General features: G+C 47.2%; 1 protein-coding gene across 1 annotated transcript in view; it reads left to right on the top strand.

The window, feature by feature from the left end:
* Positions 1 to 15,026, top strand: part of CAPN5 (calpain 5) — a 96,284-nt gene that overhangs the window by 41,759 nt on the left and 39,499 nt on the right. The window contains exon 3 of the mRNA XM_081909845.1: positions 9,156 to 9,287. Coding sequence (XP_081765971.1) covers positions 9,156 to 9,287 — 132 coding nt within the window. The remainder of the gene's footprint in view (positions 1 to 9,155; positions 9,288 to 15,026) is intronic.

Genomic DNA, 15,026 nt, shown 5'->3' with positions numbered 1-15,026 from the left:
CAACCCCAGAGTCGGCCACGACTGCACCTAATGGTCAGGGGTCCCTTTACCTTTTAAGCTGTTTATCAAAGGGAAAAACTCAGTGGACTGAGCCTGTGATTCCTGCATTACCGGGGGTTTGCCTAGATGACCCCTTGGCTCCCTTCCAGCTCGACGATTCGACGATTCTGTGATGTAAATCTGGGCCTGATCGATGGCTCACACAAAACGGCTGCAGCTGCGTTTGCTGGCAAGGCGAGCTCCGCGTCCTGAGAGTGAAGGTCATTTGGGGGCCTTGATATGGGGAGGAGGGCGCATTGCTGCTAATCAAGTATGTGCCGAACATCCTTTTGCCGTCCAGCTGTGCATGCCTTGCCTGTGAGAGAGAAGCCAAGGTGAGATGCACAGCCACGAAAGCGGAGCAGCGTTATCAGCAAAGCCGCACGGCTCAGCCAAGCGAAGGGTGTTAATTTGAGTGGTTTCATGCATGGATGAGAGCAAAGAAGAGGATCAGAGGCCCGGAGCGAAATGAATTCCTGCATTTCACACCTGCCCGAGGTGTGCAACCCGCCTAGCGGAGCAGAGTTAACAGCAGGTCCAGGAAGCCTACTTTAAAAATAAGACAGGTATATTCATGTTTGCCTGTTGACTTTGTCCATGGAGTTTTCTTGGCAGGGATACTGGAGTGGCTTGCCGGTTCCTCCTCCAGGTGCATCACATTTGTTCAAAACTCTCCACTATGACCTGTTCATCTTGGGTGGCCCTGCATGGCATAGCTCATAGCTTCCCTGAGTTCGCCACGGCAAGGCAGTAATCCATGAAGGGGTAGTGATGTATGGAAGTGAGAGCTGGACCATAAAGAAGGTTGAGGCTCCAATACTTTGGCCGCCTCATGAGAAGAGAGGACTCCCTGGGAAAGACCCTGATGATGGGAAAGATGGAGGGCACAAGGAGAAGGGGACGACAGAGGACGAGATGGTTGGACAGTGTTCTTGAAGCTACCAGCATGAATTTGACCAAACTGTGGGAGGCAGTGGAAGACAGGAGTTCCTGGCGTGCTCTGGTCCAGGGGGTCACAAAGAGTCAGACATGACTAAACGACTAAACAACAACAAATTCGTGTCTAAAGGAAGGTGTGCGGCAATGAGGACACTTTACAAATGTTGGTTTGCACCCTGCTCCATCTCAAAGTGTTGGAACGGGCGCCAGAAAGTCGCAGAAATAAATTTGGGGAATGATTTATAACGAGTTTAAGAAAATGTTCCCTAAAAAATCCCCTGAAGCCTTCCTGCTAGGAATTATGGGTAATGAAATCCCCCAAAACCTTCAGGTTGCTTCCAGAATTCTAATCGTAAAAGGCTGGAAGGGAGAGGATATTCCATCTAAATCAGAACGGCAAAACAAAATCAGAGAGTATGCTGAGCAGGCGAGATTGTCAGCGAGGCTAAGAGACGTTGCCGATGAAAAATTTATCAGAGAGTGGGATATATACTGAGTGCATGTAAAAGAACGCTGTCAAAAGATCAATATGTTGGCAGGTCTTGATTGAACTTCAGTGTGTAAGCAGGATGTTTCTATAAAATGAAATTTATAGTCAGTCAAATAACACAGAGAAAGTAAAGTTTATTTTTTATTTATTTTTTAAAATAATTTTTTTATCAGATTTTCCACAATGATAACACAAACCACAAAGCAAAATGATATACAAAAACAGAAAAAAGGAACAATAAACAGATAACAACAAACTTAATTCTTCACAAATCCAACCTTTTAAACATCTTGGTTGACTTCCTCAAAACCCTCCCTTCTAACTTGCCTTGTAATTAAAAGTAACAGCTTTCCAATATCATTATTAAGCTAAAACAATTTCCAATTATAGTCCATCTTATTCACTTTTCTTAACATTCTAAGAGAAAGTAAAGTTTAAGCGCGTATTTAAGGAACTTAATTTGGGAATGCAAAGGGAAGATCGGAGGTCTTGTCAAATTTAATCACAAATGGATGTACGAAGCAAGTATTAGTTAAAGAGTAACATCTATTGCATATTTCTGTTATAAACTTTTCAACCTAATAATAATAATAATAATAATAATAATAATAATAATAATAATTTATTTGTACCCCGCCCATCTGGCTGGGCTTCCCCAGCCACTCTGTGCGGCTTCCAACAAAGATTTAAAATACATTAAAATAAAGCATTATTTTTTTAAAAAAAGTAAAGCAGCAGAAATGCTTTTAAAAGAAGACCTTGCAAGGACCCCATGGCAGACTTCGAAGCTGTCGGGCCAAGCGATTGCTAGGTTCCCCAGTGCACATCCCTTGAGGCTGCGTTTTAATATTTCCTCCTTATTTTCCTCCTTGCAGTTCCTCTGCTTGGCTTTCCATTATGTTCAAAACAGATGCGGTCGCAGGAGACACACATACATCATCCTTCAGCATCTTTTCCACGTGCAATTACTTTTAACGGATGTTTTCCGATGCAAAAGGAAAGGGCGCAACGTTTTGTGACCCAAAGGTTTGGGTCTCCCTGTGGGATGAAAATCCCGCAGATTCTTTCTTTGACAAATGAATTTCATTGATTTTTATCCACCCTGCAAGCCATGAAATGCTCACTGGTTGTGCTTGGGCCAGCCACTGCCTCTCAGCTTCTAGCTGGTTGTTGGGCGGGGGGGGGGGATTAATTGGGGGATGGGAGAGCCATGTATATCATCTTGAGTAACGTGGAGGAAATGGCTGGCAGAATCTGAGACCAGGGAGAAGAGTCGGTGGAGGAAGATTGGAAGAAATTTAAAGATTATTTACAGAAACATTGTAAAATTAATGAATGTTAGAAGGATGTTGGAATGAAGTTATGTGGTTTTAGCAGAAATGTTATAAAGGATTAAGAAAAAACAGACTGTTAATTGGTGAAAGGAGGGAAAGTAAAGTTACATTATATTAAGATAAATTACAGGACAAAAATTGGGAAAGATGGAAAGGATTTGCTGAAATAGCTAACCGAATTAGAATACAAAAAAGGGAGGTGTGAGGAGGTCAAGGAAACAAGCAAATGAAAGATAAGTTATGGGAAGATTCGCTGTGTTTTTTAATTGTTTTTATTTTTCTGTTTTCTTCTTTTTCTTTTTCTTCTTTTTCTTTTTCCTTATTGTGATGTGTTGTTTTGTTTTTGTTTAATATGGTGTTTTCTATTTTTTTCTTTTTGTAACCTTTAAAACATACATATATATATATATATATATATATATATGCTTTCGTAGATTTTCACGGGTACAGGAATGCAGGTTTTGGTGTCCTCGGGTGTCTTCCCGTGTAAAAGTTGGGGTGTCTAGGCGACGTTTCGACGAGGTCTCACTCGTCATCTTCAGGCTGGTGCTTTCGGCTTCTTGTTACTGGAACAGAGCAGGATCTCAGTGTTTGAGTTCCTATAAATACTGTTGAGGGGGTGTGGTGTATAGCCTCCAATGTTCTGGGCAGAGAGGAAGTTCCCAGGCTAGTGTGCCTTTTCTTCTTTTGTTCCTTAATTACTTGAGGGATATCTTGAGTGATTTCTTGAGTGATATCCTGAGTACCACTTAGGTGGGTCATTAGGTGTGGATTAGTTGCTAAAGTCTTGTGTCTTGACCTCTTGAACTTTGTGAAGCAACTAATCCACACCTAATGACCCACCTAAGTGGTACTCAGGATATCACTCAAGAAATCACTCAAGATATCCCTCAAGTAATTAAGGAACAAAAGAAGAAAAGGCACACTAGCCTGGGAACTTCCTCTCTGCCCAGAACATTGGAGGCTATACACCACACCCCCTCAACAGTATTTATAGGAACTCAAACACTGAGATCCTGCTCTGTTCCAGTAACAAGAAGCCGAAAGCACCAGCCTGAAGATGACGAGTGAGACCTCGTCGAAACGTCGCCTAGACACCCCAACTTTTACACGGGAAGACACCCGAGGACACCAAAACCTGCATATATATATATATATATATATATATATATATATATATATAGGAAAAGGTGAGAGAGAAATGCAAAAATAAATCAATAATCCTCTACCCAGTTGTGAAGCTCACTGGGTGGCGTTGGGCCAGGGTAGTTAAATACAACCTCCATGTACAGAGGCTATGTTCTGCTGCCGCCTCACTTGGAGGCAACAGTGCTGGGTACCATTTTCTGAGAACCACAAAGGATGGAGAAGGCTCTTGTGCAGCAGCAGCAAAAAAGAGCTTATGCTATTCTAGGCTGCATCAACAGAAGTCTGGTGTCCTGATCAAGGGAAGTGATAGTCCCACTCTATTCTGTCTTGGTCAGACCACACCTGGAATACTCTGTCCAATTCTGGGTACCACAGTTTGAGAAGGATGTTGACAAGCTGGAAGGTGTGCAGAGGAGGGCGACCACAATGGTTAAAGGTCTGGAAACCAAGCCTGATGAGGAACGGTTGAAGGAGCTGGGTATGTTTAGCCTGGAAAAGAGGAGACTGAGAGGAGATATGGTGGCCATCTTTCAATATTTAAAGCATGGGTAGGCAAACTAAGGCCCGGGGGCTGGATTCGACCCAATCACCTTCTAAATCTGGCCCGCAGACGGTCCGGGAATCAGCATGTTTTTACATGAGTAGAATGTGTTCTTTTATTTAAAATGCATCTCTGGGTTATTTGTGGGGCCTGCCTGGTGTTTTTACATGAGTAGAATGTGCGCTTTTATTTAAAATGCATCTCTGGGTTATTTGTGGGGCATAGGAATTCGTTCATTGTTATTTTTTTTTCAAAATATAATCTGGCCCCTCACAAGGTCTGAGGGACAGTGGACCGGCCCCCTGTTGAAAAAGTTTGCTGACCCCTGATCTAAAGGGATGTCACATGGAGGATGGAGCAAGCTTGTTTTCTCCAGCTCTGGATGCTTTCATTGAGATTCCTGCCGGGGGTTGGACTAGATGACCAACACTACAATTCTATGAATCCTGCTTACTGGTTTCCCACAGGGGTTAACGGAGAAATCTGAGGGCTCCCTTGGACAAAAAACAAGGACACCAGCCAGGAATACCAGAGCAAAACAGCAGCCAGTAGGCTTGGTCTATCTTGAAGACGGTCGCGACAGGACTCCCACCTGCCACAAGGTGGAAGAAGATGGAAGCCCTGAACGAAAAAGCACCCAAACTTTTATTAGCTGCTAATCCCCATGTTACACCCCCCCCAAACTACATCACTAATACATCATGGTTACATCATGAAAGGGGAGGTCTGGTGGCAGTAATCTGAGCATCCTAGACCCTGCCCCATGGTTCCCCTTGCCCTCCACTAAACACCCATCAAGTGTAACAAGAGATATTTACTGTATTTTTTGCTCTATAAGACTCACTTTTTCCCTCCTAAAAAGTAAGGGGAAATGTGTGTGCATCTTATGGAGCGAATGCAGGCTGCACAGCTGTCCCAGAAGTCAGAACAGCAAGAGGGATTGCTGCTTTCACTGCACAGCGATCCCTCTTGCTGTTCTGGCTTCTGGAATTCAGAATATTTTTTTTCTTGTTTTCCTCCTCCAAAAACTAGGTGCGTCTTATGGTCTGGTGCGTCTTATAGAGCGAAAAATATGGTGCATTTCCGTTTCCCAGCCAAGTTAATCACACCCTTTTGTCTTCATCTGGGTTTGTTATTTCTGGAATGGCTACCTGTCTGGAAGTCAGGTATCAGGATGCCAGGGATTATCACTCAGGCAGAGGGGCTGCTGAGTAGCTGAGCTCACATGTCTATATGAATTTCTGAAGTTTTCCCTGTGAGCCAGTACAGAGATAACATTTATCAGTGAATTCTTACATTTGGTATCGTGCAGCAGAGGCCCTTTGAATAGAGAGGAAGAAACTGTGATGAAGGGTTTTGTGGGGACAAATCACAAAAGTCACAAAAGTGATGGCGCTGGTTTTGGTAGTGGGTTGCATGTGCATGATATCTGCTGGGGGGCAACCCCCCTCCAACCTATACATAAATTCCTGCAACACAGGCAATCCCTTTGGAACAAGATGCTGGACCAGCTGGGCCATGGGCCTGATCCAGCCGGCTCGGTTTACATCCCTAAGGAAATTCAGGCAGCCTAAATGCTCCCTTCTTGCACCGGTGGGGAGTGACTACCAGTGCAATAAAGCTACACAACCCGCCTGCTGCCAGATCATAACATTTCTCTTTCAATTAGCCTTGTGTGGTTCCGAGGAGGCGATCCATCTTGGCTGTGGTGCTTGGAAGAGCCTTGCGTCTCGTAATGCCTGCTTAATGGAAAACAGAGCTCTCTTTTCTGAGCATCCCAAACTTAATATGCAATCTGTGTGTTCGTCTGTTTGTCTTGTTCTGCGACCTGAGACTTTGACACAAGCCTGATTGAATTGGACTGGGGCAGGGGCTGGTTTCTCTGTTGTTGTTTTTATGCTTGAAGGGAATATCCTGGAGAGGGGAAATTTGCTTCTTCATCATTCGTGGTGCGTGGTTTGGATTGCGGCGTCTGCTGTTGGAAAGTGACTTCTCTGTCATTCAGAGCCGCTATGGCCTAGATTGGAAATTAATTCATCCCAGGGTTTGGATGGGAAGTCCACTCTGTTGTAAACAAAAATTGCCCTTTTCCCTTATCCAAGAGCCCATATAGAGTCCATACATAGGTTCCCTATTGGTAGGAGAGAATAACAGAGGCCAACCAGAGAATATTGAGAAGCAAAGCAGCTAGTAAGCTTGATCTTTATTGATCTGTTGCAACAGGGTGCTCCCCTCACCCGCAGGAGAGAGGAGGGACCCAGAAAAATGGCGCGCAAGGGCTTATAAAGACTTTTGAAATTCCCATCCTGTAGATCAAGACCACCCCCAGAAACATACATACATCACAGAAGGGGTGTAACCGAAGACCACCCCTCAGATACACCACACCTACATCACAGAAATTTAAATGTTGTTTTTCTCTTGTCCTTGTTTATCTCCTGTCTGGCAGGTTACTTGATTGGATTTCCTGGGGAGCCTGGCCATTCTTTTGTAGTGATAAATACTTATTTCCTGGGCCAGGTCACAGGCTCACACCCTATTCATATCTTACATGTGTCCTTAAGACAGGATTTGTGAGGAAAGAGACAATGGGGAGGTCTCCCACTTTGACCTTGCAGAGAAAACATTTGGTCAGTTTAGGAATCAAAATGGTTCCAGGTTGGCCTTCCTGTGCTGATCTACCGAACTCTGTTTGGCCTTCCTAACCACCTGAGTTACTGTATTTTTCGCTCTATTAGACGCACCGGACCATAAAACACACCTAGTTTTTAGGGGAGGGAAACAAGAAATAAGAAAGCAACGCAAAGCATTCTGAGCTAAGAGGGAGCGCTCCTCCATCTTCGCTCAGGAGGCCTTGCGGGGCTATCCCTGAAGCCAGGAGAGCAAGCGGGATTGGTGCGCACCGATCCCTCTTGCCCGCCCCCGGCTTCAGTGAAGGCAAGCCTACTGGCTTTCCCCCCACTTCCCGCAAGAGATGTGCGCTCTTTAAAAGGAGCGTGGCTCTTGCGGGCTTTTGTGGGAGGTGGGGGAAGGGACAGAGCCCACCTCCCGCAAAAGCCAGGAATAGCCACGCGAAGCCTCCGCAGGGCAGCAGGATGAAGGCTCCCCACTGCCCTGCGGATGCTTCGTGTGGCTAAGCTAGAACAGCTAGAGGGAGCACTGCGCAGCGCTCCCTCTAGCTGTTCTGGCTTTTGGATAGCTCCGTGAAGCCTCCGCAGGGCACAGGGATGAAGGCTCCCCATGCCCTGCGGAGGCTGCACTCGGCTAAGCCAGAAGCCAGGACAGCCAGTGGGATCGCTGTGCAGTGATCCCACTCGTTGTCCTGGCTTCCTATTTAGCCGCGCGTAGCCTCTCCCGGGCAAGGGGAGCCTTCATCCCCTGCCCGCGAGAGGCTGCGCGCGGCTAAGGCTCCCCCAAGAGCCACGCTCGCTTTAAAGAGCTCGCAGAGTGTATGTGCGGCTCTTGGGGGCTTTTCCCCTAGGAGGGAGAAGGGCAGCCCTTCTCCCTCCTTGGAGAAAAGCCCCCAAGAGCTGCACACACGCTCCACACGGTTCTTTAAACGGAGCACTGAGCCTGCCGCCTGCATTTGCTCCATAAGACGCACACACATTTCCCCTTACTTTTTAGGAGGGGGGAAGTGCATCTTATAGAGCAAAAAATACGGTACAGTGGTACTTCAGGTTACGTACGCTTCAGGCTACAGACTCCTCTAACCCAGAAATATTACCTCAGGTTAAGAACTTTGCTTCAGGATGAGAACAGAAATCGTGCGGCGGCAGCAGGAGGCCCCATTAGCTAAAGTGGTACCTCAGGTTAAGAACAGTTTCAGGTTAAGAACGGACCTCCGGAATGAATTAAGTACTTAACCCGAGGTACCACTGTATATTGTTTTTCCAAGTGAGGTCCTCACTAAGGTAAACTCCCAGGAATTTAAAGGAAGAGGCTCTCTCCACACAACCCCACCCACCCACCCCGATATACAACGGGGCTAGTTCCCCTCTCTTCCTCCAAAAGTCCAAACCACCTCCTTTGTCTTGCTAATATTTAGGTGCAAGTTATTCTCTAGGCACCATGTAGATACTTTTTGAACCTCCCCCCGTACGCTGATTCATCTCCACCTGTAATTAGACCCATTATGGTGGTATCATCTGCAAACTTAATAATTACAGTGGATGGATCAAGTGAACTACAGTCATATATATATACGACGGGTTTCAAATGAGCCTAGTTCAGTCCCTTGATGTCACTTACATTCTTTGTCAAAACTGTCCGGAAAGCGGAGGAGGAGAGGTCAAACGGCGACTTGGGTTCCCTGCTCGGCATTTTCCTAAGCAGATGTGCCCTGCTCTGTGCCGAAATAATGCTTTTATTATTGTTGTTGTGCAAGAATCTGGTTTCTGGCACAGGATGTTTCTGGGTCTTCTAAATACCGTATTTTTCGCTCTATAGGACGCACTTTTTCCCCTCCAAAAATTGAGATTTTTTTTTCTTGATTTCCCCCTCTACAAACTAGGTGTGTCCTATGGTCCGGTGCGCCCTATGGTATTTGGGGGCGCATGGTACTTGGGGGAGCAGCTGATCTTCCGGCTCACCCAGCTCAGTATTGTTGACACTGGGCGGCCTCTTCTTCATCTCGTGTTTTCTTTCTCCTCTCTCCGTGCAGGACATCTGTGACGACCCCCACCTCTTCGTGGATGGAATCAGCTCTCATGACTTGCACCAGGGCCAGGTGGGGAACTGCTGGTTTGTGGCGGCTTGCTCCTCCCTAGCGTCAAGAGAAGCTCTGTGGCAAAAGGTAACGGCGGAAATTTGGTTGTTGCTTGTTTATTTTAGGAGCATTGTGAATACACATTTCACTTCTTGCGAAGCCAACCTGTGTGGGCTTAAGCCTGCAAAACCCAGCTTCTTGCGAATCTCCACCACTTCTTGTTTTGAAAACACAAGTCTCTAGTCCTCATCATTGGGAAGGAAAGTCTGGAAATGTTTTGAAGCTTCTCCAAAGCCAGAACGACGTCAGGGGAGGAAAGACAGGGTCTGAAGGACTTCTGCCCTCTTTTTAACTTCCCTGCAATCCTATCCTATGTACTTTTGATGGCTTTGTGATTGGGCCCAGACTCCTTCAGATAAGATGCAACAGAATTTTGGAATGGAATATAAGAAGAATTCTGCTTCATCAGACCAAAGGACAGCATGTTGTCCAGCATCCAGAGACCCAATGAAATTATTGAAATACCAGACCCTCCCAAGTGCCCCAATTTTCCAGGCACAGCCCCAGAATTACAAATGCCATCCCAACTAATCCAGAATGCGGCAGCTAGACTGGTGACTGGGGGCGGCCGCCGAGACCACATAACACTGGTCTTGAAAGACCTACATTGGCTCCCAGTACGTTTCGGAGCACAAGTCAAAGTGTTGGTGCTGACCTTGAAAGCCCTAAATGGCCTCAAAGGCCCAGTAGACCTGAAGAAGCGTCTCCACCCCCATCGTTCTGCCCAGACACTGAGGTCCAGCTCCGAGGGCCTTCTGGTGGTTCTCTCACTGCGAGAAGCCAAGTTACAGGGAACCAGGCAGAGGGCCTTCTCGGTAGTGGCACCCGCCCTGTGGAACACCCTCCCACCAGATGTCAAAGAGAAAAATAACTACCAAATTTTAGAAGACATCTGAAGGCAGCCCTGTTTAGGGAAGCTTTTAATGTTTAATATGTTATTGTATTTTAGTGTTTTGTTGGAAGCCGCCCAGAGTGGCTGGGGAAACCCAGTCAGATGGGCGGGGTATAAATAATAAATTATTATAAATTATTATTATTATCATCTCAGTTTCTGGATTGATCCCAGAATGTCCCGCTTTTCCTTCACTGGAGAAATCTTGGCTGGGATGGAATAGGATGTCCCTGTTTTCATCTGAGAAATGTCGAAAGGGATGGAAGAGGACTTCCCTGTTTTCACCAGAGGGGATAAAATACAGATCAAATCAACAGATTTTAAGAACAGTTTGGGGGTTGTTGTTTTTTAATGCGACCTTCGCCAAAGCGGTGCCATCCAGAAATTTTGGACCATAGCTTCCATCAGCAGTGTGCTTCCTGGATCCGATGGAAGCTGTTATCCAAAACACCCGGAAAAGCCCAGGCTGGCAAAGACCGTTCCAATGGAGGCGACCGCATTGATGCAAAAAGTTAAGCCTTCTCTTCCTGCCTGCCATGGGTCTTCCGGATTCAGAGTCCCCCGTGGTTTCGATGAAAGAGTTATGCTTTTCCTGCCCTTCCTGCAATGCCTATCCTAGCTGGGCTTTCTGCTTTGCCCTTCCTCCACATTATCCACCCTGAATTCCATCAACTAGATTATGCCGTTTGGCTGTTGGCTGTTTGTTGGCCGGCTGCCCAGGGCTGCCACTGCGTGAGCCATGTGCAGAACGGGTGGGGGCTACGGAGATACACATCAGCACATGAACACACGCACTACAATCTTCATTATGCACTGCTCAGACACTGTGCCCTTTCACACTGCAGTAGATAAGGTACGTTTCCGAGCACAATTCAAAGTGTTGGTGCTGACCTTGAAAGCCCTAAACGGCCTCGACCCAGTAGACCTGAAGGAGCGTCTCCACCCCCATCATTCGGCCCAGACACCAAAGTCCAGCTCCGAGGGCCTTCTGGCGGTTCCCTCCCTGCGAAAAGTGAGGTTACAGGAAACCAGGAAGAGGGCCTTCTCTGTAGTTGCACCCACCCTGTGGAACACCCTCCCATCAGTTGTTATGGAGATGAATAACTATACAGTGGTACCTTGGGTTACATACGCTTCAGGTTACTGACTCTGCTAACCCAGAAATAGTACCTCAGCTTAAGAACTTTGCTTCAGGATGAGAACAGAAATCATGCAGCGGCAGCGGGAGGCCCCATTAGCTAAAGTGGTGCTTCAGGTTAAGAACAGTTTCAGGTTAAGAACAGACCTCCAGAATGAATTAAGTTTGTAACCCGAGGTACCACTGTATAACCTTCAGAAGACATCTGAAGGCAGCCTCTGTTCAGGGAAGTTTTTAATTCTGTTGAGAGCTGCCCAGAGTGGCTGGGGAAACTCAGCCAGATGGGTTTCTCCAGCCATATAAACAGTTTAAATGGGGTATAAACAATAAATTCTTCTTCTTCTTCTTCTTCTTCTTCTTCTTCTTCTTCTTCTTCTTCTTCTTCTTCTTCTTCTTCTTCTTCTTCTTCTTCTGGGCTAAATAATATTCAGGTAAAGCTAAAGGGACCCCTGACCATTAGGTCCAGTCGTGGCCGACTCTGGGGTTGCAGCGCTCATCTCGCTTTACTGGCCGAGGGAGCCGGCGTACAGCTTCCGGGTCATGCGGCCAGCATGACTAAGCTGCTTCTGGCGAACCAGAGCAGCGCACGGAAAAGCCGTTTACCTTCCCGCCTGAGTGGTACCTATTTATCTACTTGCACTTTGAGGTGTTTTTGAACTGCTAGGTTGGCAGGAGCAGGGACCGAGCAACAGGAGCTCACCCCGTTGTGGGGATTCGAACTGCCGACCTTCTGATCGGCAAGTCCTAGGCTCTGTGGTTTAACCCACAGCCCCCAAATCCCACAGGACTGCGTATGAATTGTTTGCTTGCTGGGGTGTATGTGAGAGAGGGGAAAGAGGAAGGAACGTACCCCCTCCTGAAAGCTTTACTTCTTGCTGGGAATCATAGAATTATAGGGTGGAAGGGGACCCCCTAAGATCATCTAGGCCAACCCCCTGCAGGGCAGAAATATTTTGCCCAACCTGGGGGTCGAACCCACAGCCCTGAGCTTGAGATTCTCTACCGGCTGTTGCTGGAGGGGAGAGCACTGTTGTGATTGTGCAATTCCCACGGGGCGTCTCGTTGGCCAAACTGAGAGCCGGAGGCTGGAGGGATTATTCTCTGTTTCACTGTTTAATTTTTGAGCCTCGGCCCTTGAACTTTGCAAGGGCTTTCAAAGGAAACAGACAGATTCATACAGGGACAAAAGGCTGCCAAGGACTAGACGTTGCAATGACTGTATTCCAACCTCCGGCAACAGAAATTGATGTGCCCAAGGCGCCCGAACAAAAATATAATTTAAAAGCCTGTTCCTGTTTGTTATCTTCACCATCACTGGAAAAGATGCTTGTGATAGCTGCTGCCCTCTAGTGGACGAACGCTGGGTTTCTGCCTGTCCGCACTTAGCAAATTGTGATTCTGATGTGTTCGTCAGATCATAGAATTGTACACGAGGGTTGTCTCGCCCAACTCCCTGACATGTAGAAATCTTATCCCCAACGTGGGTCTTGAAGCCACAAGGCTGAGATTAAGAGTCTTGGGACGTGCAGGTGACTAGCAGACTTTGAAAAACTGCTACTGCCAAATCAATTTTATCAGTTTTGCTGAGTAAACCTAAATAACTTTAACTGACTTTTGAATAAATGTCCAATGCATTGTTACTGTTTTGAATTATTTTGTGTTATTACCTTAGTGCAGGGGGCAGCAATTTTTTTCAGCAGGGGGCCGGTGCACTGTCCCTCAGACCTTGTGGGGGGGCCGGACTATATATTTTGGGGGGGGGCGGGAAATGAATGAATTCCTATGCCCCACAAATAAAATAAAAGCACACATTTAAATAAAATCACACATTCTACTCATGTCAAAACACCAGGCAGGCCCCACAAATAACCCAGAGGTGCATTTTAAATAAAACAACACATTCTACTCATGTAAAAACACGCTGATTCCCGGACCGTCCATGGGCTGGATTGAGAAGGCAGTTGGGCCGGATCCGTCCCCCTGGCCTTAGTTTGCTAACCCATGCCTTAGTGGGTCACGCTATTCCGAATACTGCTTCATATTATGGGTTGGGGGCAACGGGAATGAATTTATGGTGGCTTGAAAAAGTTTGAGAGCCACTGGTTGTGCTCATCCTTTGGTTACCTGATGCCCTCCTTTGGGGGAGGGGAGTGTTTCTACAATTGCTCTATCCCTGAAATTGTGGACAGCCACTGCTGCCAGTCAGTGCAGACACCATTGAGATAGATGTACCAGTGGTCTAGGGGCATGGGTGGCGCTGTGGGTTAAAGCACAGAGCCTAGGACTTGCCGATCAGAAGGTCGGCGGTTCGAATCCCCGCAACGGAGTGAGCTCCCATTGCTCAGTCCCTGCTCCTGCCAACCTGGCAGTTTGAAAGCACGTCAAAGTGCAAGTAGATAAATAGGTACCACTCCGGCAGGAAGGTAAACGGCGTTTCCGTGCGCTGCTCTGGTTTGCCAGAAGCGGCTTAGTCATGCTGGCCACATGACCCGGAAGCTGTACGCCGGCTCCCTCGGCCAATAAAGTGAGATGAGCGCCGCAACCCCAGAGTCAGCCACGACTGGACCTAATGGTCAGGGGTCCCCTTACCTTTACCTTATCAGTGGTCTGTTTTTGTAAAAAAAGAAAAGGTAAAGGACCTCTGGACAGTTAAGTCCAGCCAAAGGCGACTATGAAGTGTGGCATTCATCTTGCTTTCAGGCCAAGGGAGCCAGCATTTGTCCGCAGACAGCTTTCCAGGTCATGCGCCCAGCAGAACTAAATCGCTTCTGGCACAACGGAACACCATGGCGGAAACCAGAGCGCACGGAAACGCCGTTTAGCTTCCCACTGCAGTGGTACCTGTTTATCTACTTGCACTTTGACGTGCTTTCGAACTGCTAGGTTGGCAGGAGCAGGGACCGAGCAACGGGAGCTCACCCCGTCACGGGGATTCGAACCGGCAACCTTCCGATCGGCAAGCCAAAGCGGCTCGGTGGTTTAGACCACAGTGCCACCCACGTCCCTTTACCTTCTGACTCTGTATGAGGCAGCTTCTTATGTTCCTACATTGGCCATCTCTGGAGTAGACCTGCTTGACTCTGGAAGGCCGAGTTAGCAGGGTTGTTGTTGTTGTTTAGTCATTTAGTCGTGTCCGACTCTTCATGACCCCCTGGACCAGAGCACGCCAGGCAGCACTCCTGTCTTCCACTGCCTCCCGCAGTTTGGTCAAACTCATGCTGGTAGCTTTGAGAACACTGTCCCACCATCTTGTCCTCTGTCCTCCCCTTCTCCTTGTGCCCTCCATCTTTTCCAACATCAGGGTCTTTTCCAGAGAGTCTTCTCTTCTCATGAGTTGGCCAAAGTACTGGAGCCTCAGCTTCAGGATCTGTCCTTCCAGTGAGCCCTCAGGGCTGATTTCCTTCAGAATGGAGAGGTTTGATCTTCTTGCAGTCCATGGGACTCTCAAGAGTCTCCTCCAGCACCAGAATTCAAAAGCATCAATTCTTCAGCGATCAGCCTTCTTTATGGTCCAGCTTTCACTTCCATACATCACTATAGGGAAAACCATAGCTTTTACTATACAGACCTTTGTTGGCAAGGTGTTGTCTCTACTTTTTACTTGTGACATTATGCGCTTCCTGTGCCAGCTGCCAGTCACTGCCTGGCTTCTCCCTGTTTGACTTCCTTCTTTAGCATTGAGTTCAGCTGCGCAAATTTCCTCCCAATCTGCTCCGGTCTCTTGGTCCTCGGAGAC

The sequence above is a fragment of the Podarcis melisellensis genome (genome assembly GCF_964234715.1).
Source record: "Podarcis melisellensis genome assembly, chromosome: 4".
Lineage (NCBI taxonomy): Eukaryota > Metazoa > Chordata > Lepidosauria > Squamata > Lacertidae > Podarcis > Podarcis melisellensis.
The sequence above is the reverse complement of the archived record's forward strand: the minus strand, read 5'-3'. Positions and strand labels throughout refer to the sequence as shown.